General features: G+C 62.6%; 4 protein-coding genes across 9 annotated transcripts; 2 read left to right on the top strand and 2 right to left on the bottom strand.

Annotated features, from left to right (window-relative positions):
• Window positions 1-887: 887 nt before the first annotated feature.
• On the bottom strand, window positions 888-7,686 carry LOC122211016 (collagen alpha-3(IX) chain-like). Of its 3 annotated transcripts, XR_006198423.1 has the most exons (5): window positions 6,545-7,686; window positions 5,431-5,714; window positions 5,153-5,259; window positions 4,425-4,682; window positions 1,572-2,098 (listed from the first exon to the last, which is right to left on the bottom strand). XR_006198423.1 is itself a non-coding variant. In XM_042924070.1 (2 exons), exon 2 carries the CDS (start codon window positions 1,846-1,848, stop codon window positions 1,012-1,014), a length of 837 nt encoding a protein of 278 aa, XP_042780004.1. In that variant the 5' UTR covers window positions 1,849-2,098; window positions 4,425-4,561; the 3' UTR covers window positions 888-1,011. The 3 variants fall into 3 exon arrangements, 2 of the variants coding, with proteins under 2 accessions (XP_042780004.1, XP_042780005.1); XM_042924070.1 differs by lacking the exons at window positions 5,153-5,259; window positions 5,431-5,714; window positions 6,545-7,686 and having other exon boundaries at window positions 888-2,098; window positions 4,425-4,561; XM_042924071.1 differs by lacking the exons at window positions 4,425-4,682; window positions 5,153-5,259; window positions 5,431-5,714; window positions 6,545-7,686 and adding an exon at window positions 3,409-3,500 and having other exon boundaries at window positions 888-2,098.
• On the top strand, window positions 1,495-6,484 carry GFUS (GDP-L-fucose synthase). 2 transcript variants are annotated; one of them, XM_042924068.1, is made up of 11 exons: window positions 1,495-1,575; window positions 2,315-2,471; window positions 2,787-2,901; window positions 4,083-4,211; window positions 4,289-4,362; window positions 4,555-4,688; window positions 4,792-4,856; window positions 5,233-5,299; window positions 5,461-5,540; window positions 5,719-5,818; window positions 6,104-6,484. In XM_042924068.1, exons 2-11 carry the CDS (start codon window positions 2,326-2,328, stop codon window positions 6,157-6,159), a joined length of 966 nt encoding a protein of 321 aa, XP_042780002.1. In that variant the 5' UTR covers window positions 1,495-1,575; window positions 2,315-2,325; the 3' UTR covers window positions 6,160-6,484. The 2 variants fall into 2 exon arrangements, with proteins under 2 accessions (XP_042780002.1, XP_042780003.1); XM_042924069.1 differs by lacking the exon at window positions 1,495-1,575 and adding an exon at window positions 1,682-1,703.
• A 2,021-nt stretch (window positions 7,687-9,707) lies between the features above and the next one.
• Window positions 9,708-14,688, top strand: PYCR3 (pyrroline-5-carboxylate reductase 3). Of its 3 annotated transcripts, none has more exons than XM_042924240.1 (6): window positions 9,708-9,821; window positions 11,574-11,638; window positions 12,167-12,346; window positions 12,669-12,881; window positions 13,194-13,286; window positions 14,050-14,688. In XM_042924240.1, the coding sequence occupies exons 1-6, from the start codon at window positions 9,722-9,724 to the stop codon at window positions 14,146-14,148; spliced, it is 750 nt and encodes a 249-aa protein (XP_042780174.1). In that variant the 5' UTR covers window positions 9,708-9,721; the 3' UTR covers window positions 14,149-14,688. The 3 variants fall into 3 exon arrangements, with proteins under 3 accessions (XP_042780174.1, XP_042780172.1, XP_042780173.1); XM_042924238.1 differs by having other exon boundaries at window positions 13,467-14,140; XM_042924239.1 differs by lacking the exon at window positions 9,708-9,821 and adding an exon at window positions 10,080-10,175 and having other exon boundaries at window positions 13,467-14,140.
• Window positions 14,689-15,666: 978 nt separating this feature from the next.
• TIGD5 (tigger transposable element derived 5) lies at window positions 15,667-19,829 on the bottom strand. The gene has a single exon (XM_042924170.1). The coding sequence runs from the start codon at window positions 19,827-19,829 to the stop codon at window positions 17,880-17,882; it is 1,950 nt and encodes a 649-aa protein (XP_042780104.1). The 3' UTR covers window positions 15,667-17,879.
• Window positions 19,830-19,956: the final 127 nt, after the last annotated feature.

Here is a 19,956-nt window from a genome sequence, read left to right as displayed (position 1 = left end):
CCAGAAAACTACAAAGACTTAGGAAAGACCGTCTGATGTGGCATTGTGGTCAAAAGAATACAAATTATGTGACAAATTTTGATTATAACATCCGGCTTAGTAACTGGTGAAATGCAGACAAGAAAACTAAATTATATAGGATGACTATGCAGCAGTGTGGGAAGTGCGGTATGTTTTATTTTATTTTTTATTTTTTTTTATTTTTGGGAGAGCGCAAGTGGGGGAGGGACAGAGAGAGAGACAGAGAATCTGAACCGGGCTCCCGGCTCTGCACTGACAGGCTGACAGCAGAGCGATCCTGGAGATGGTGACCTGAGCTGGGGTCCAAGCTCAACGGACTGGGCCACCCAGGCGCCCCATTAGCAGTGCTAATTATTCGTCCGTTTCTTTTTTTTTTTTTTTTAAATTTTTTTTCAACGTTTTTTTATTTATTTTTGGGACAGAGAGAGACAGAGCATGAACGGGGGAGGGGCAGAGAGAGAGACACAGAATCGGAAACAGGCTCCAGGCTCTGAGCCATCAGCCCAGAGCCTGACGCGGGGCTCGAACTCACGGACCGCGAGATCGTGACCTGGCTGAAGTCGGACACTTAACCGACTGCGCCACCCAGGCGCCCCTATTCGTCCGTTTCTGATAGTTTCTTGACTTCTAGGTATATAAAATTTATTTATTTTTAAAGTTTATTTATTTTGAGAGAGAGACAGAAAAAAAAAAGCACGTGCAAGGGAGAGACAGAGAGAGAGGAGCAGGGGAGGGGCAGAGAGAGAGAGAGAGAGAGAGAGAGCGAGTATCCCGAGCAGGTTCCCCGCTGTCAGCGCAGAGCCGGAGGTGGGCCTCCAACCGGGGAACCATAAGATCATGACCTGAGCCAGCCTAACCCAGTGAGCCACCCAAACGCCCCCAAATTTATGGATGTTTTTTAAATGGAATATATTTTCATAATAATATGTTGTCAAGGTCGGAGGGCACAGCACATTCTGTTTGCCAGTGTGTTAGCAAGGTCGGTTGCTGTTAAATATCTGCATTTAGCGAGAGGGCCTCCACGCGACCTCTCACCCCGATACCCGGAGGTCCGAGACCCGCCCGTCCCCGCGGCGCTCGAAGGACGGCGCCGGCCAGCGCGCCGGCCGCGGTCTGCCCTTCGGACCCCGCAGCTCGCGCCTCAGCCCCGGAGGCCGGCCCGCGGCCGGTCGCTGTCTTGCAACCGCGGCCGGGCGCCTGCCGCTCCCCCTTTCTGATGCTGCGGAGTTTCCGCGTACACGCGGCCTCCGCGGCTCTCCCACCACCCACCCGCCCCGGCGGAGCAAACGGGGTCTCTCTGTCCGGTACCCCCCTGAGGCCTCGGGGAGGCGGAGCACCGAGAACTACATTTCCCAGGCGGCTGCGCGTTCCCGGACTCCACTTCCCGGCAGCGCCCGGGGCGCCCCCGGGACTGCATTTCCCAGAGTGCCGCGGGAGTGCCCGCCGGGTCCCTCCCGGTTCCGCCCCCTCCACCTGGCCCCTGCACGCGGCTGGACGCTCAATCCGCTGCCGGAAGCCGCTCTTCGGGCGACGGGCAGGTGGGGCCGTGCACAGGTGAGACGCCGCGCGGCGGCGCCGAGGATCCCGGCGGGGACCCGGCGTGGCGAGCTGCGGCTCCGGCTCTCGATGTTCCGTGACAGCCGCAGAACCCTGAGGGGTGTGGGGACTCCGAGGGCGTGGAGGTGTCCCGGGGATCTGGGAGAGGAACGGGGCGTGGGAGGAGTCCCGGCCGCGGTGGTGTTTCCCCACCGACCTGCTGCTGGACTGTAGGCGCGGTCGCGAGCAGCCGATGTCGCGGCAGTATCCCCTCCGGTTGATGCCGGCCATCAGGCCCTGCAGCTGGGTCGGAGCCGTCCTGTAGGGGTCCGAGCAGATTTCCAGCCCCTAGGCTAGGGTTCTTGAGGGTGGTGGCGCCCCGAGGCTTGTCCAGTTCTGAGCCGGAAGTGCCACCTGCCTAGGAGGAACTAGGCTGGCAGAGGCTCTCCTGGAGCAGCTGGCTGCCACTGGGCACCGGACTGCAAACACGGGCTCTCCTCTTCCTTGTCTATGGCCTGTGAGCTTCTAGGCAGAAGGCTTCCTAGGGAATGGGGCGGGGAGGGGGAGACTCGGGTGGTCCCCAGCAGGCTCTCTCTCCTCCCCTGCGGGTCTCATCCTGTCCCAGTGGCCCCAGGAAACCCCGGTCTAGCCTTTGGACAGTTGCCCTGGGGCCCAGTGCTAACCAAGGGCAGTGCCCCACGCAGGGACATCTCCAGGGAGTGGGGCTCCATATGCCTCCCACCATTTGCCCCCACAGGTGCAGCCGACATGAGTGAGCCTGGGGGGTCAGTGCGAATCCTAGTGACAGGTGGCTCTGGGCTGGTGGGCAGAGCCATCCAAGAGGTGGTAGCAGATGGAGCTGGGCTGCCTGGAGAGGACTGGGTGTTCGTCTCCTCCAAGGATGCTGACCTCACGTAAGTGGACCCATCCCTGGAGCACACTCACCCACACCCTCTCTAGACCCAGAGCTCCAGGCCAGGCCTGTCCCTGAGCCTGGTAGCCTCCGGTCTGGGTCCTCCCTGCCGGGTGTCTGGCCTGGCTCGGGTGTGTGCAGCTCTGTTCCTAGGCAAACATCCTCCTATCTCTTCTGGAGGTCCACACCCTCATACCGGCCAGCGCCTGCACGGGCCACTTTCCTTTGTGGCAGCCTTTCCTGCCATCAGCCCTGTCTACTCCTGCCCCCGTTACCCCACCCCCAGGGTGCTAGTTCCTTCCCCGGCTCCTCCCAGGGATGCTGCACAGACCCGAGCCCTGTTTGAAAAGGTCCGGCCCACACACGTCATCCACCTTGCTGCAATGGTGGGGGGCCTGTTCCGGAATATCAAATACAACTTGGACTTCTGGGTAAGTGAGAGGGCCCCGTGGAGCACTGGGAACTTCTTGTTGGCTTTTCATGCTCATTTGTCGGCCCCAGGAAGTCCCTGAGGGTCAGGGCTTGGCACAGCCTGGTGGGGGCAAGTCCCCATGGGGTCCCCGGTGACCCACACTCGCTTTGGAGGCAGATGGGCGTACAGGTGGGTGGGGGCATTTGGCCCCACGGGAAAAGCCATGGAGTTGACTGTGGGTTGGAGGAAGTGAGAGTAGCCAGCCTTCGCTGTTTGACTTCGATAGGGTTGGTTTCTACCCGCTGAGCCCCCCCAGGTCTCTAGACCCTTCTGCTCCCAGGATCTCTGGTCCAGCTGCGCTGAACCAGGCCCACCATGCATTCTGGGGCACAGAGGTGTGAGCTGGGCTCAGGGTCTGAGGTGTCTGACCTGGGGGCCTGGGATGTGGTGGAAGGGGCAGGAGGGGAGCAAGGTTCTGCCTACAGCCCTGCTCCTGCCAGGCTGCGCCCCTGAGGCTTGGACCCACCATTGCTGGGCATCTGGTCTTTATGGCGCAGGGATGGCAGAGGCTCAGATCAGATTCTGCCCCGGGGCGCCCCACCCCCAGGGCTTTCCTTGTCTCAGGCCAGTCATCCAAGAAAGCCGCCTGGTCGAAGCCTCTCCACCTCCAAATGTCTGGGCCATCTCATGCCCGGTCTCATCCCAGGGTCTGGGGAAAGTGGGGTCTGGGGAGGGGTGGGGCTGCTCAAAGCTTCACTGCTACCGGCTGATAAAGTTGGGTAGTCTCCTTGGGCTAGGGGAGTGGAGGGGCCCCTTGTCTCCACCCTTGTTGGGGGCTAGATCGGGCCTGCCCTCAGCAGCCTGTGAGGGTGAGGCCCAGCCCTGAGCTAGGGAATGTGGTCCTCTCCTCCAGCCGGCCCCACCCCACGGCCCCAAGGGTGGGGAGGGGGGGGTCAAAGGACTGCCTGCCTAGGATGTAACAGGCCCAGAGGGGGCATGGTTGCTGGGAGGTCTACGCTGGGAGGTCTAGCCTTGTCCCCAGGAGCAGTTAGGATAAACTGGCTCAGGTGCTGCCCTCGTGGGAGGGGCCAGGGTGTGTCCTGCTTCTGTCCCTGGAGGAGCAGGTAAGGGCTGGGGTCCTGCCAGCAGATTCAGAGGGGCTTGAATCTGCCCTGCCCACCCCCCTCACCCCCACGCCAGAGAAAAAACATTCACATCAACGACAACGTCCTGCACTCGGCCTTCGAGGTGGGCGTGCGCAAGGTGGTCTCCTGCCTGTCTACCTGCATCTTCCCGGACAAGACCACCTACCCTATTGACGAGACTATGGTGAGGGGCGGGGCCAACGGGGGGCGGGGCCAGTGGGGGCGGGGCCAGGAAAGCAAAGCCTGCCTCTGCTCCCCTAGATCCACAATGGGCCCCCGCACAACAGCAATTTTGGCTACTCCTACGCCAAGAGGATGATCGACGTGCAGAACAGGTCGTCCGCCCGCTGGCCCGGCTGAGGCCGGACAGGAAAAGGGAGGAGGGCCCAGTGGGTACCTTGGCACAGCTCCCAAGCATCGTGCCCTCTCTTTGCGGGCCTCGGCTTCCCCCCCCTCAGAGGCCAGGGCGGGTGTGGTGGGGTCAGCGGTCGCAGGCGAGCGCCGCAAGAGACGCTGTGACCCTGCAGGGCCTACTTCCAGCAGCACGGCTGCACTTTTACCGCCGTCATCCCAACCAACGTCTTCGGGCCCCACGACAACTTCAACATCGAGGACGGCCACGTGCTGCCCGGCCTCATCCACAAGGTGCACCTGGCTAAGAGTGAGTGCCTGCTTGGTGAGGTCGGGGGGGGGGGGGGGGGGAGGAGGCTGGGGGGTGGCTGGTGGAGTCCCCTCTGACACCTGCCCCCTCCCTGAATCTGCAGGCAGCGGCTCAGCCCTGACGGTGTGGGGCACTGGCAAGCCACGGAGGCAGTTCATCTACTCACTGGTTTGTGCAGGACTGGGCCATGCTCTCTACTAGAACGTTCCCTGGCCTGCCATGCTGGCTGTGGGAAGGCCATAGTGTGAGGGAGCCCCAGAAAGGAGTGAGGGTCCAGGCTGAGCCTCTGGAGCAGCAGCCACTGGTCCTCGCTGGGTCCCTATAGGTGCCTGGCCCCATGGGAGTCGCTGGGTGCAGCTCTGAGCTCAGTGAAAGATAAGACTCTCTCTGTCAGGTAGGCTGGGGTGGCTAAGCTGCCCAAAGGGAGACACTTCCCCCCCGGGGAGCCCAGGCTGTGCCCTCACCGAACAGGGCCACCCGAGAGAGGTGGCCTGTGGCTCCAGGTGGCCGTGACTTGTGTCCTTTGACCCTGTCTGACTTCCAGGACCTGGCTCGGCTCTTCATCTGGGTCCTGCGGGAGTACGATGAGGTGGAACCCATCATCCTGTCAGGTGGGCACCCTGTGGCCCCACTGCCCCTGCCCCGGGGCAGAACCCACGTCTGTGCCGAGGGCAGCTGGGGCTGGGAATGGGAGTATGGCGGGGGGCTGGGTAGCTGCAAGGCCGGGTGGAGGAGGCCTCACCTGGCTGTTGGTCCCCCCCGCTCCCCACAGTGGGCGAGGAGGAGGAGGTCTCTATCCAGGAGGCAGCCGAAGCCGTGGTGGAGGCCATGGACTTCCGCGGGGAGGTCACTGTATCCTTTGGCTCTGGGGCAGGACGCTGTGGGGCTGATGGATGCAGAATGGCTCTCGCCTGGCGGCTGGAGAGGAGGGGCGCTCTTCTGTCCCCAAAGCTCCCCTGGGAAAGGCAGGTTCAAGGGCAAGCTGGTGGGGTGGGTGCCCCTTGTGCTGTGGCCTTGACTGGGCACCTAGTTTGATACAAGCAAGTCAGATGGGCAGTTCAAGAAGACGGCCAGTAACGGCAAGCTTCGGACCTACTTGCCCGACTTCCGGTTTACACCCTTCAAGCAGGGTGAGCCCCCGGCCCTCCCGTGGCTCTCCTACCCCATCCCTCGGGACCTCCCAGCCCCTCCTTCTTGGCTTTGGGTCACTCCTGCCCCTCCTTAAGCAGTGGCTTCCTTGCTTGGAGCTGAAGACACCCTGTAGATTTGGCGTCCAAACCCTTGTCGGGGAGGCAGGACCCAGAAGGGGTGACTGCCGGTGTCCTGGGGTCTCCACCCTCCGCATCTCCTCCAGTGGAGGTCAGCGCAGCCTCGGCCCTCACCTGCCACCACCTGTCACCCGCCCACCTCTGCAGCTGTGAAGGAGACCTGTGCCTGGTTTACCCACAACTACGAACAGGCCCGGAAGTGAAGCACGGTGTGGGAGCAGGTGCCGGCTGCCCCCGAAGCCCCAGAGATGACACCCTCAGACCGTGCCGGGAGCCAAGGGCACTGCCAGCACCGGGGGGCCACATTCTCACCCCTCTGCCAGGGCGGCTCTGAGCAGCTGTGCAGTGAGGCCACCATTCGTGTCTGTCCTCAGGGAAACCAAGGCCTGGCCAGGCCCGGCACCTTGCTCCCCAGTGCCGGTCTCTGGGTCCTGAGTGTGTCCACTTCTGATCCTGCTCTCCCATTCCCTGGGAGCCAATAAAGTCTATTTTCCCAGGCCTACCCCCAGCAGCTCTGTGCCAGCTGTGTCCCTCCCACCATGGGCACTGCCTCCCTGCGCCTGGCTGGCCCCAGGACCCACCATTCACCTGCTGGTTCCTCGGAAAGCTGCTGGGCCAGGGTGGCCAGCTGGACCTGGGTAGGCTGCAGGGCGGAGGCAGTGGACAGTCGAGTGGTGGGGGTGCAGGGCAGAGCACCTGTTAGTGGTCCCAGCTGGTGCTGTGGCCACCGCTTAGCCTTTCCACATGAGGTCATATGCAGGCCCGGGTGGCCTGAACTCCCGGGGCCTGCCTGTTTGCCCCAGGACCCTGGGGCATGAGGTTGTTCTGGAGTTGGACAGGCTGAGTAGGCATCTGGATGGATCCAAGGGGAGGGTGGTGATTGGGACCCCAAGAGAGAGCTGAGCCAGGCCTGGCCCCTCATCTCCCTAGCCATCAGGTCGCAGCTTGTGATGGGGCTTGGCCCGACCTTCTCCCTGGACAGTAGCAAAGGTGTCACAAAGGAGGGCCTGTCACAAAGGTGGGTAGGGGAGAGCAGCTCAGGCCTCCCCCTTCTCAGCAGGAATACAGCAGAGTCCCCCAGCCAGCCAGTCAGTGCTGGGGTGTGGACCCAGGAGTACCCAACTTGAAAACCCTCAGTACTGCCTAGCCCAGGACCCAGACACCTTCCCTGGCTTTGGGCCCGCCTCCTCTCAGGTCCCCTCTCTCCTGGGTCACCCTTGGCCATCCTCATGCAGGTGGCCCCCAGCTTCCTTCTGACCCCAGATGTGCCTGCCATGTTAATTCCTCCCTCTGTTCAGGCAGTATTGGCTGTCTTCTCAGTGCCAGGCACACAAATTCCCACCTCTGTCCCTGTACCTAGCTGGTCTTCCATGGCATTTGTCCCCACCCCTTCTCCAGCAGGCTGTGTGTTTATCCCACAGGGCTCTGCTGGGGCTGGCCCAGGACCCTCATGTCAGTGCCTGTCCACCTTTTAGGCCTCAGTTGAGGTGTTCCTTTCTCTGAGTGCTCACTCTGCTGTGGGACTCCTGTGTGCTGGTCTGGGAGCACCTGGGAGCCTGCTCCTCCCCCCAGGACTTGAGCTCTAGGACGTGGGTCAGCCCTGTATTCCCTGGGCTCCAGCCCTTGTGAACAAAGAAGGCTCTGCTCAGGAGTTCAGGGAGGGGGTGGTGCCTGAGATGGAGCTTGAGCCAGCCACGTGCGCACATACAGAGGGAGGCCCCTGCAGAGCAGAGACCTGCACACACCTGGCAGGACACAAAGAGTGGCTGTGTGTCCTGAGCCATCGTCTGCACTGTTCTGTGTGTGTGTGTGTGTGTGTGTGTGTGTGTGTGTGTGCATGCGCATCACAGAGGGGCTGCGTCCCCAGCCAGAACAAGTCCTCAAGGTAGGGGTTCTGCGGCCCAGTCTGCTGCTCCATGGCTTTCCTCGGAGCAGGACTCACACCCTGCAGGGGCAGTGCTGAGTGAATGAGGGGATTTCATTGTTGAAGAGTTTAGAATGTGTCAAAGTAGAGTTTAGAGTAACCAAACATTTTTCAAAATTTTACTTACTTTAGAGAGAGAGAGAGCATACGTGCGGGGAGGGGCAGAGGGAAAGAGCGAGAATCTCAAGCAGGTTCCACGCTAGGTGTGGAGTCTGATCCCGTGGCCTTGGATCACCACCCCAGACAAAACCAAGAGTCAAGCTGAAATCAAGAGTTGGATGCCCAACTGTGAGGCGCCCTAAAACGTTTTTAAAATGCAGTCTCAAACAGAAAAACTACAATCTTCACTCTCCAAGCTTTATTTTTCCCATGCCAATTAAAGATTACAAGCATTTGGGACACCCGGGGGGGCTTAGTTGGTTAAGAGGCCAGCTCTTGAGGGGTGCCTGGATGGCTCAGTCGGTTGAGCGTCTGACTTTGGCTCAGGTCACAATCTCACGGTTCATGAGCTTGAGTCACGTGTCAGGCTCTGTGCTGACAGCTCAGAGCCTGCAGCCTGCTTCAGATTCTGTTGTCTCCCTCTCTCTCCCCCTCCCCCTTTTGCATTCTCTCTCTCAAAAATAAACATAAAAAAAAAAAAAAAGGAACCCTGCTCTTGATCTCAGCTCAGGTCATGATCCAGGATCATGGGATCGACTCCTGAGTTGGGCTTTGTGCTGACAGCGTGGAGCCTGCTTGAGATTCTCTCTTCTCTGCCCCTCCCCCAGGCTCACTCTCTCTCTCTCTCTCAAAATAAATAAATAAACCGAAAAACGAAAAACAAGTACTACTACCCCTACTCTCCCATCAGTTTCAAACATGGGCCCTGGCGGTGGCCAAGCACTCCCATCTCCCCCAGGACCAACAGCAAGATGGGCCAGGTCTCCGCTGGGGAGCCAGGCCTCAGGAAGACCTCTCCTGCCTTATCACAGCAACCTGCGAGGCCCATGAAAACCAAGATCCAGGCTGGCTGGAGGAACTTCGTTAATGCAGTCAATGCATGCCCTATTCACACATTTCACTGGCAGTGCTAATGTTATGCTGTCACCTGGACCTGAAGCTTGGACAGGGGCTGACAACAAGCCCTGGCCAGGCAGCCCTGCCTTCCCCACCCGAGTCCACTCCCAGGTTCCAAAGAGAGAACCTGGGTGCCCCTGAGAACGTGGCTGCCACCCAGAGAAAGCGGCCTAAGGCTGGTAGGGCTCCACTCCCTAGCTCCTGACATGTCGTAATGATTGGCCAGGGTCAGGACCTCGCCCGCCCGGGCCCTTCATCGGAATCAGGACGATGCTTTCACCTGGAAGCTAAACTGTCCAGCGCCAGTGGTTTCCCGGACTCTGCGGCGTTCACGCGAGGGACACCCAACCAGGCACGCTCCAGGGCACAGACCTCCGGAAGGACTCGGAGGAACCCCCACCTTTTCCAACCCTTGGCCACTGAACGGAGTCTCTCAAGCTCCGATCAGGATCTGGTCGACACCAGGCCCCCAGAATCCTGCCACGGAAGCTTCATCCACCTCGCCAGACGCGGGGCTTCTGCCAGACTCTCCAACGCGTGGTGGAAGACGGGGCGCGGCGCCCCGCCCACCGGAGCCGCAGCGCCCCGCTCTCCCGGACCAATGAGCAGCGCGGGGAGGGACTGGAGCAGTACTGCTAGTCGAGCGGTAGGGCGCAGAGCCCGGAAGGGAGTGGGCGGGGCGTGAAGTCCAGGCAGCCAATAGACAAGGACAGGGCGGGGCGGCGTAGCCCATTGGCGGGGCCGAGGGCGTGGGGCGGAGCAAGGCCTGGCGGGGCGGTGGCGAGATGGCGGTGGTGGCGGCCCCGGGTCTGGACCAGTTACGCGTGGGCTTTGTTGGCGCCGGGCGTATGGCAGAGGCCCTCGCGCAGGGCTTCATTCGAGCAGGTGGGGGCCTCGGGCGTGGGGGCGCGTGGGTCCCTGGGCCTGGGGACCAGCGGGCGTCCGACACCGGCCGGTTGTGCGAGGGAAGGGTTTCTCTGCGTGGAGGGATGCATCCCGCAGAGCTCCTGGGCGAGGAGCGAGGGCACCGTGGAAGCGGAGCGGGGCGGGTCCGGCCCGGCGGGCGTGGGCCCGGGCGGAAGGCGGACTCTGCTCCTGGGACCCTGCGTCCCTGTGAGCACAGCGGTGACGGCTGCGCGTAGGAGGCTTAGAGTTGGTTGTCCCCGCACTGGCCAGGAGCCACATGGGGCCATAGACCGCCCACCATGGAAATGTGGATGGTTCGCGTTGAGATGTGGCGTGAGTTTATTGCATAAAATCTACGTCGGGTTTGGAAGATTTAGCACACAAGAAAAGAGAAAGTAACATATTTTGGTAACTTTTAATGCTGACTAAACGAAGTTTTGGAAGAATAGCATTTTCTTTATATCGTGTTAAGTCAAATATGTTACGATTGATTTCATCTATTTTCCTTACTTGTTTAATGTGACTACTAGAAAGTGTGAAGTTCTCTACGTGGCTTCAGTGATATTTTTCTTGGACAGCGCTAGCTTAGAGCCTGGGATCTCCTACTAACTACCTGGTCTGCCTGGGTCCAGTTGCTTGACCTTTGAGCCTCCTGTTTCCTGTTTGTTTGCCGGCTCTACTCTGGCGGCGCGCTGCAGGTTTTCACAACCTCCGCAGCACTGTGGACATTTGGGGTGGGATAATTCTCCATTCTTCACATTGTAGGGTGTTTAGCGGCGTCCTTGGCCTCTTCCCACTAGATGTCAGTAGCATCCCCTGTTGTGAGAGGCAAAACTGTCTCCAGCAATTGCCACAAGTCCCCTGGGGTTGGAAAGGGGCAGAGACTTCCCGGGTGGTGAACCACTGGTTTGCAGCAAGGCATGATAATGCTGTCCTAAACTTACTCCACGGGATTTAGAAACCTTTACGTGTAGACTATAGGCTGGCTTTCTCCCTTCAGCCACAGTCAAGGTTCAGTGGGGTCAAAATCATCAGAAAATACTTTGCTGCAAAACTCTCAAGTGTTTTACCTGTAAAACCGCCAGTATCTCCTTCCTTCCAGGGTGGTGCAGATTCAGTGTTGAACACGGTAGTGGTAGGAATGCATGGCACTTGTCATTGTCCTGACTAACTGGCCTTGTGTTTGGGTTGTGGGGTGCACTTCTGTCTTCCTGTTAGACCTTACAGAAACTGAATCTCCTCAGCCCTGTACCCGACAGGTGCAGAGGATTTCTACCAAATGGGCGCTTAGCCCCAGCTCGGACATCCCAGCACAGATACACCCCCAGCTCCGCCGGAAGCTTGCCCCTGTTTGGCCTCCCTACCCACCACGGACCCCTCCTCCCCTGCCTTCCTGTCCCTCGAGGTATAGGCCCCTGAGATCCATGTCCTCATGAGACTAGGCAAGCTCCTGGCCCCTGTGTCTAGCGGGGCCTGCGGCCGCGGCCACAGATGGGTGGTGGAGACTGACAAGTACCACAGGATGGACGTGATTGCCTGGTCCCGGCCGAGTGGAACACCACTGCCACGCACTTCGGTTCTTACAGAGTCTCAGGCAGCCAGCGGCCAGGATGGCCCAGGCATGGCTGAGTGTGAGAGACCCTTCGGTGAGGGGCAGGCCAGGCTGGCCCCTGTTCCTTCCTTCCACCCCACCTCCTCACTGACCCTTCTGCTCTTGGCCTTTCTCTCCAGGAAAAGTCGAAGCTCAACACGTACTAGCCAGCGCACCAAGCGACAGGAACCTCTGCCGCTTCCGGGTGAGCTGGTCCCCGGCTCTTCTGAGTCGAGGCTATCCTGGTGGGGGGGAGAAGGGGCTCATGGTGGCTCTTGGCTCCTGTTCCTCTGAGACACTTCCTGGGGGCAAGGGGATGCTGCTTAGTTAGCTGAACTTTTGAGACTGTCTGGGTTGGGGAAAGAGGAGGTCAAAGACTGGAAGGAAAGTCAAGGTTGTGGAGAGCAAGGGTGGAGTAACGGGGCGTGTGTGTGTGTGCACGTGTATCTGTGTATTGGGGTGGGCAGAGATGGTTGTGGGCACTCACTGGGGTCAGAGGGCGTGAGGAGGTCCTGACATCAGCAAGGCCCGTGAGGTGCAGGTTGGGTCCTGAGCAAGAACCCGTGGTCTGGGTGAGTCTTGGGCATTGTGAGGGGGCTGGTGCAGGCGTTTGCAATGGGAGGAGAGATCCCTGGGGACCCCTGGGGATGCAGGGTGGCCTCTAGCAGGAAGGGCCATGGTCTGGGAGGCTGCCGCACTTCACCCCGCCATGATCCCGCTGTCCCCACTGCAGGCTCTGGGCTGCCAGACCACCCACTCCAACCAGGAGGTTGTGCAGAACTGCTGGTTAGTCTTCTTTGCCACCAAGCCCCATGTCCTGCCAGCTGTCCTGGCAGAGGTGGCCCCCGTGGTAACCACTGAGCACATCTTGGTGTCTGTGGCCGCCGGGATCTCTCTGAGTACCCTGGAGGAGGTGAGTGGTGGTTATGTGGGAGGTGAGGCTTTGCCCCCAGAGTCAGTTCTGCTGGCCAGGCTCTGCTTCCCACCCCTTGCCATCCGAGACTGGTGCCAGCCTGACTCTAGCCCTTTAGGGAGGCGGGATGGGCGAGACATGTGACACTTGGCCTTCCAGACAGCCCGAACAGGGGGCCAGGGGGCCGAGGGGCCTGAGGTTCAGGCGCCTCCTGGCACCGCGCCCAGGACCCGGGGAGGGGAGCCCACAGCTGGCGGAGGCGAGGGCCTGCCTGGCAGCGCCGACCCCACCCGTTCCCTGACCCCTGCCTCTCTCTGGCCAGCTGCTGCCACCGGCCACACGGGTGCTGCGGATCTCCCCCAACCTGCCCTGCGTGGTTCAAGAGGGCGCTATGGTGATGGCCCGCGGCCGCCACACTGGAAACAGCGACGCCGAGCTCCTGCAGACCCTGCTGGAGGCCTGTGGGCAGTGCGAGGAGGTGCCTGAGGCCCACGTGGACATCCACACCGGCCTCAGTGGCAGCGGCGTGGCCTTCGTGAGTGTTGTCTCATCCCCCGCCCCCCAGGCTGGCCCTTGACAGAGCGGAGCCTTTTCAAGTCCCTGCAGTGACCCCTGCCTTTGGGATCACATGGCTTGATCCCCGAGCTGCCTGTATCTCTGCTCTCCCCCACCTTTGAGGCTCAGGACTCCTCCAGTCGGAGCCCTGGGCTCAAGCCTCAGACCGGGTTCCTGCACTGGTGGCCAGTGCTCTGGGCCTTGTTTCTGGAAGTTCTACGCTTTCTCCAGACTGGGTGCTTCATCCAGGGAGAGCGTCAGCTTTGTCAGTCCCCACCCCTCACTGCTGCAGGTGTGTGCCTTCTCCGAGGCCTTGGCCGAAGGTGCCATCAAGATGGGCATGCCCAGTGGCCTGGCCCACCGCATTGCTGCCCAGACCCTGCTGGTGAGTGAGGGCCGCCCCCAGGGACTGTGTGAAGAGGGATAGGCTGGGGTGTCTGCAGAGCAGCGGGAAGGGAGACAGCAGGCCCGGGAAGCCTGAGTTAGGATCTGGGATGGCAGGCCGAGCAGGCTACACAGTGGGACTGAGCCTCCCTCGAGTCACTGCCGGTGCCCCTCTCCCCAGGGCACAGGCAAGTTGTTGCTGCAGAAGGGGCAGCACCCGGCTCAGCTGCGGACAGACGTGTGCACGCCGGGCGGCACCACCATCTATGGGCTCCACGCGCTGGAGCGGGGCGGGCTGCGGGCGGCCACCATGAGCGCCGTGGAGGCTGCCACCTGCCGGGCCAGGGAGCTGAGCAGGAAGTAGGGAGCGGGCACTGGCCGTGGCCGCCCCCAGGCCCTCCTTCCCTGCCCCTTCCCGGCACTGCAGCTCTCCCTCCAGGCAGGAATCCCCAGGGCTGCCCCATCCCTGCGTGAGGAAATGAGGACAGGACCGGAGGGGTTGGCAGGCGGGGAATCCCCTCACCTGTAGGAACCACCCCCATGGGGCAGAGAACACTGTGGCGGTGGGCCCCCTTCGTGGGTGGCCCGGGTTCTGGGGGCCTGAGCGTTGGGACGTGGTGGGCTGGCTGCGTGAGGCAGGAGCAGAGAAGCTGGGCGGGCGCTTCTGACAGCCGTGTAACCACCGCCAGCTGGGGGGGTGACGCAGAGACTGCACAAAGACTTGCTCTGTGCAGTGAAGCCAGCCACATCCGTCTCGTCCCCAGGTTGACCTGCCATTAGGTGGGGCTCCCCACAGGGAGCTGGGCCCTGACCCTGCCAGGCCCCAAGAAGAGAACGGGGCTGGGTGTCCTTGCCCTGGCTGAGGAGGACCTGCACCCAGGTCCTTCCCTTGGGGACACTCGAGCAGAGCCCCCGCAGGATGGCCGCAGTGCTCCAGCTGGCAGCAGGCCACGGGCGGTCTGGGAGGGTGGCCCGGCCAGCTGCGGGACAGAGACTTGGCTTCAGCTGGCCGTGGGCCCCCTGCCCCTGCGGAGCTCCTGGCAAGTGGCAGGATCTGGGTGATCTGCCCTGATGACCCTTCCATGGGTTGTCCTGGAGGGTCTCGTGGCCTGGCCTCAACTGCAGGACGTGGCTCTTCGGCATGTCCCTGAATGGAGCAACCAGCCCGGAGGGCAGGGAACCCAGGTCCCGAACTGAGGCCGTGGGGCCTGTGGTGGAGGGTGGGCTGCCCGCACTGCCCACCCGCCTCCCCCGGCCAGGCCCTGGAGTGCTGGAGCTCCCCTCCCCTCCTCCAGTGGCCTCCCGACACCGTGCCAGTCACGGGGTGGAGCTAGCTGATTGTGCCACCTGCAGGCCGAGACGAGCAAATCAGTCCCGTCTGTAGGTGGCCTGGTGGCACCCCCCCCCCCCCCCGCCCCCGCCACTGTAGCAGTGCCCACCCTGTTCTCGCTCCTGCCCTCCACCCCCCCCCCCCCCCCCCCCCGCCGCCCCATTCCATCTTGGCACACTGGCCCTCCTGCCTGTCAGGAGGGTCAGCCTGAGGCCATTTCCACACCTGACTTCTCTGAGATGGGAATAAAGACGCTGCTGTCCTGTAGCACTGAGTGACCATACTTGGGCTGATAGAGCCAGACAGATTCCAAGGGCTTAGAGGTACATCAGAGCTGAGGCTTGGGGCGCAGGGCTCCCGGGAGCCGGTCGAGCGCAGATGGCGTGGGGGCAGAGGCGACCCGCCCTGGCTGTACGTCACCATCACCGGAGAGCTCTGGTCGGGCGGAGTCGCTGGCTTCCCGACACCCCAGCCTCACCCTCCGGTGTGTCGGCGGGCTCCAGCAGTCCATCTCCCCACGCGGTCCCCGAGAAGCTGGGCGGGTTGGCTTGTGGGGCAGGGGACGAACCTGTGACCAGCCCTGCCATGAGCAGGCCACTCGCTGAACGAGAGGCGTCTCCCTGAGCCCCCAGCCTGGCTGGTGGGGCAGCCTCGCCCCAGATGGCGATGGCCCTGGACAGGACGGGAATGAGAGTGGCTTTGGGGGCCGGGGCGGCAGCCTGATCATTGGCTGGCCCCAAGCCCGCTTATACCACGAGGCTAAAGTTAGGTTTTCAAGAGACTGGTGGGTCTAGTCTCTCCTTTCATCAGTCTCTTTGTCTTCCTCACTTTTTTGAATCATGAGGTGTTCTAGATCTAAGTATTGGATTGAAAATTATAAAAATAAGACTTTACAGGTACCTGGCTGGCTCAGTCCTACAGAATGAAACTCTTGTTTCTTGGGGTTAGGAGTTCAGCCCCCGTGTTTCGTGTAGAGGTTACTTAAAAAAATAAAATATACCCCAAATTCAAAAAAATATATTAAAAGAAGACTTTAGAACAGGGATGCATATGAAGTTGACACGAACTTTTATTATAAAGCGCATCGGGCTGACTGGGTGAACACCTCCGGCAAGGATGGGTGTGAAAAGGCTCAACTGCGTGCACCCCATAAGCCCACGGTCCCCTCGAGGACACGCCTCTGGAGATGAGCCTCACCAGGGGACACCCCTATCTGGGGACAAGCAGTGCCCAGCGCCCATCCTAGGGCTCCGCATAGCAATCCTGACCTACACTGGGTGGAGGCGTGGGCTGGGGGTCCCTGGTCCCCTCAGCTCACGGGCGCTCCGTTCCCCTCCCCACATGGTGACGTTGCACCTGCAGTCCACTCCACGTGTGGGGGTCGCTTCCCAAGCACGTAGCCCCCTTGGGCAAGGCCGTGCGTCTCGGATGGGCAACTCTCCCCAAAACACAAGTTAAGCGTGGTTTTAATAGGAGCCCACACACCCACTTCCCAGGGCCCCCTTCTGCAGCCCACTGCCGTGCCCTCCGGACACCCCAATCAGGCCCAACAGCCTCTTCCTAAGAGTAACAACCTTTGCTGCTTTGAGTATTCAGCCGTTCTCCTGAAGACACTCTTGGAGCCCCAGGTGCACCCCTCCTAGTGCCCACGGGCTCCCAGCCCTACGTCCCTGAGCTGCCATCAGGTGGTGGAAGGAAGGCTTCCTGAAGCTCTGTGCCAGCTGCTTGGGTTAGAGTCCCAGGGCCAGCCACAGCCGGCCACCGGCTCCTCTAGGGGTGCAGGCTTGAGATGAGCGAGCAGAGGTGCCAGCTGGGCCCCTGCCTGGTCGAGCTTCCAAATTCTCCACTTCTCCCCTCAGCTCTCGGATTTGAGACCCACGTATGTAACACGCACACACCTCGACTGAGGACAGCTCCGAGGAGCAGTTTATGTTCTCAGACTTGGGGAGCTGCTCCGGGGGCTCCCTCACCAGTGCATTGCCCCTCCCTCCCACCAGCACACTGCCTGTGTACAGCCTCTGCAGTGTCCAGCCAGCACGCGGGGCGGTGGGGGTGTGGACTGCAGACCCAGCCCCCGCCCTCCACGAGAGCTCTGGGCAGCAGCTCCCCAGACAGTCCCTGAAGGCCCCGGGCGCCTCCGGGTCCCAGACCACCCGCAGGACTGAGCCCAGAGCGGGGCAGTGACACACCAACACTTGCCTCCCTCTCTCCAGCTGGGCCACTCGGAAGCCCAATTCCTGGGGCTGTGGGAAGCCGCTCCTTCGTCACGCCCCTGGCAGTGCTGGAGGGATGGAAAAGCCTTGGAGGGCACTAAGGCACTGTGGGATTGTCCTGGTGTGGCTGTCAGTGCCGCAGGCCAGTGCCGAGGAGGTGGCGTGGCTCTGGGCCCTGGGGCTGGACCGAGTGGGCTGTGGCTGGCCTGGGGAGCTCATTCAGCCATTGGTCAAATCACTAGGGCCCAGAAAGGCTAGAAGGCTGCCAACCCCACAGAATAGGTGTGATTTTGGAATGGAATCTTCCTAAGGAAAACTAACAATCCCAGTGGAACAGAAATCTACACTCCCTGCTGCACCCGGAACGTCCGGTCCCCCGAGTGCCGGGCACCATCCTCCCTTCCCAGCCGACACAGCCAACCTCCAAGACCGGCCCCAGGCTGGGGAGGGGGGGGTGGTGAGACGCCACCCTGGCTCCCATGAGGGGTATCTGTAAAAATGGACTTAATGTGCTAAACACCAAAACTGAGTGGGGTGCTTCCCCATGGAGACGATCACATGGCTGTAGCACAGGAGCCACAAAGCACCAGGGCTCCAGACTGACAGGAGTGCTGGACCCTCGTCCAGGGCACGTGACGGGCCCCTGGGGAGGAGGGCCAGAGGTACAGACAGGCACAGGGCTGAAGATCTCAGCTCTCAAAGGCCGGGGCGGGAACGCCGACAGCTGCCCTGTTAAGTGCGTGGTGTCGTGTGTGCGGCAAGGACCCTGGCTAGAACCACAGACCCCACGAGTGTGCTTGCCCAGGGAGGTGTATGAGCCCGAGGCCTCTCTTCTAGCTCCCCCCTCAGGAGATGGGGGACCAGTGAGCAGAACGACCCTTCACCAACAGAGCCCCTCCAAGCCAGCCCGTGCTGGGGTCCCTGGAACCCCCTGAGCCATAGGGTGGGCCACCTCTGGGGAGGGGAGGAGAGGAGATGGAAAGACTGTGTGTCCCCTCCCTCCAAGTGCAGCAGGAGAACAGCCACTGGGGGGCCACTTGGGCTGGCTTGGTCACACCCCGTCCTCGGGGACTGCGGGAGAAGGACCAATGCCTCCCAGCCTCCGGGCCATGCTGATCAGTGAGCGCAGCTGCACCAGCTTCGGTGGCCCCACCTCCCGGGGGTCCTGGTTCTCCAGCCACCGAAGAGCTGTCTCTAGTCCCCGCACCGCCTCCCCAGCAGTGGGCACCGCGGCCTCCTCCTCCTCCTCTCCACCCCCCATGACAGAGGGTAGGCTGGAGGGGGGTGGAGGGGCAGCAGGGGCCAGCACCGGGGGCCGGCCAGGGCCTGCCTCCTCTCTGCAGCTGTCCGGCAGCCCCCCGTCATCGTCCAGATGCAGCCACTTGGCCACTTCCTCGGGCGCCAGGCGCTTGTAGGCCAGGGCCGCCAGGTGCGTGAGGTCGCTGAGCACCCGGCTGTGCTCCGCGGCCTCCTCGGCCTGGCCCGCTGGCTGCCCAACACACTCCTCGCTGGGCCGAGGCTCGAAGGCCGCCCGCAAGCCGAGAAGCCAGCACCGCTCAATGCTGCCAGCCTGCACCAGGTCCCAGGAGAGGCCGGCCAGGTACAACATGTCCTTGAGCATGAAGCTGCGCATAAAGTCCAACGGGGAGCCCCCCGCACAAGACACAGCTAGCCTCAACAGCTCCCGCTTGTACAGCTGCTTGAAGGCGGCCACCACTCCCTGCTCCAGGGGAGCAGGGATGTGTGCCCGGCTGCTGCCCTTGGACAGGAACAGCACCCGCACGGCACCATCCGGGGTCTGCAGCTCTTCTGGGGAGCTGAGGGGCTCAGGCCGACACCGCCTGAGGGCCTCCTCATTCTCCTCCAGGGCGGGCGTCCTGGCAGCCGGGCTTGGGCAGGGCGGGTGGGCCACCAGCAGCACAGCCCTCTGCTGCAGGCAGCTGCGGCGCAGGTAGCGCCTCACGCCCGGGACGAACTCCTCGAAGAACCAGCCCCGCAGCAGTGGGCGACTCAGCCAGGCATCCGGGCTGTAGCGGTAGGAGGCTGGGAACTTGTCCTGGTTGTGGTGGCGCAGGCTGGGCGGGTCTGGCAGCTGCCCGATGACCAGCGGCTTCAGCTTGTGGCTGCCGGTCAGGTTGGCGGCCAGCAGCACTGTCACCCGGTCGCCCCGCCAGCGGCGGCCGCAGCCCCCCGCGCCGGGGTCTCCCGCGCCCAGGGGCGCGGCCTGCTCCGGAAGCAGCTTCCAGTAGAGGCCAGTGACGTTCGCGTTGTAGATCTGTTCGTCTCCGTAGCCGCCCTCGGCGGGGGGCGGCGGGGCCGGGGCCCGCTCGGGCAGGGGGCCGGAGCTGGAGCCGGGGGGCTGCGCGGGCTCCTGCTTGACGGGCGGGCCGGGCGCGGGGCCCGCGGCCAGAGGCTCGGCCTCGCCATAGATGCGCTGGCTGGAGATGCCGTGGCGCTTCTGCCAGCGCCAGAACCAGCCGTGGCTGGCCTTGAAGGTGCACTCGGGCCCGTAGATCTGGCGCGCGAAGGCCTCGGCCTGAGCCTGGATGAGCGGCCCTGACAGCGGCACGCCGTGCTGGCGCAGCGCCAGGAACCACGAGTAGACGGCGCGGTCGATCTCCTCCTCGTTGGCCAGCCGCATCTTCTTGCGCTGCGTGCCCACCTCTCCGCCCAGCTGCTCCAGGAACCAGCGCAGCTTGGGCTCGTCCTTGAGCCAGCCGCGCAGCGTGCCGCCCGGCACGCCGAAGTCTCGGCACACGCTGGCCTGCCGCTCGCCGCCCTTGACGCGCTCGATGGCCTGGAGCTTGTCCTTGATGGAGTAGGCCTTGCGGAAGGCCATCTTCACGGCCACGCGGGGCCGCGGCCCGGGCGCGGGGGGCGGCGGCCTCACGGCGGGAGCCGGGGTGGGTGCGGTGAGCCGCGGCGGCTGCGCGGGGCGCCCGGGCAGGGGATGGCGGCCGCGGCGCGGGGCTGGGCCGGTCGGGGGGCCCGCGGGGTACATGGCGGCTGCGGCGGCAGCGGAGGCGGGGGCGCGGGGGCCACACGCCGGCCCGGCCGGCCGCGCGGGGCGGGGCGCTGGGGGCGGGGCCGGCCGGGCCCTCCCCTTTGTCTCGCCAGCTCCGGGGGCG

The sequence above is a fragment of the Panthera leo genome, chromosome F2 (assembly GCF_018350215.1).
Source record: "Panthera leo isolate Ple1 chromosome F2, P.leo_Ple1_pat1.1, whole genome shotgun sequence".
Classification (NCBI taxonomy): domain Eukaryota; kingdom Metazoa; phylum Chordata; class Mammalia; order Carnivora; family Felidae; genus Panthera; species Panthera leo.
Note: the sequence above shows the minus strand (reverse complement) of the source record. Positions and strands in the feature narration are given on the sequence as shown.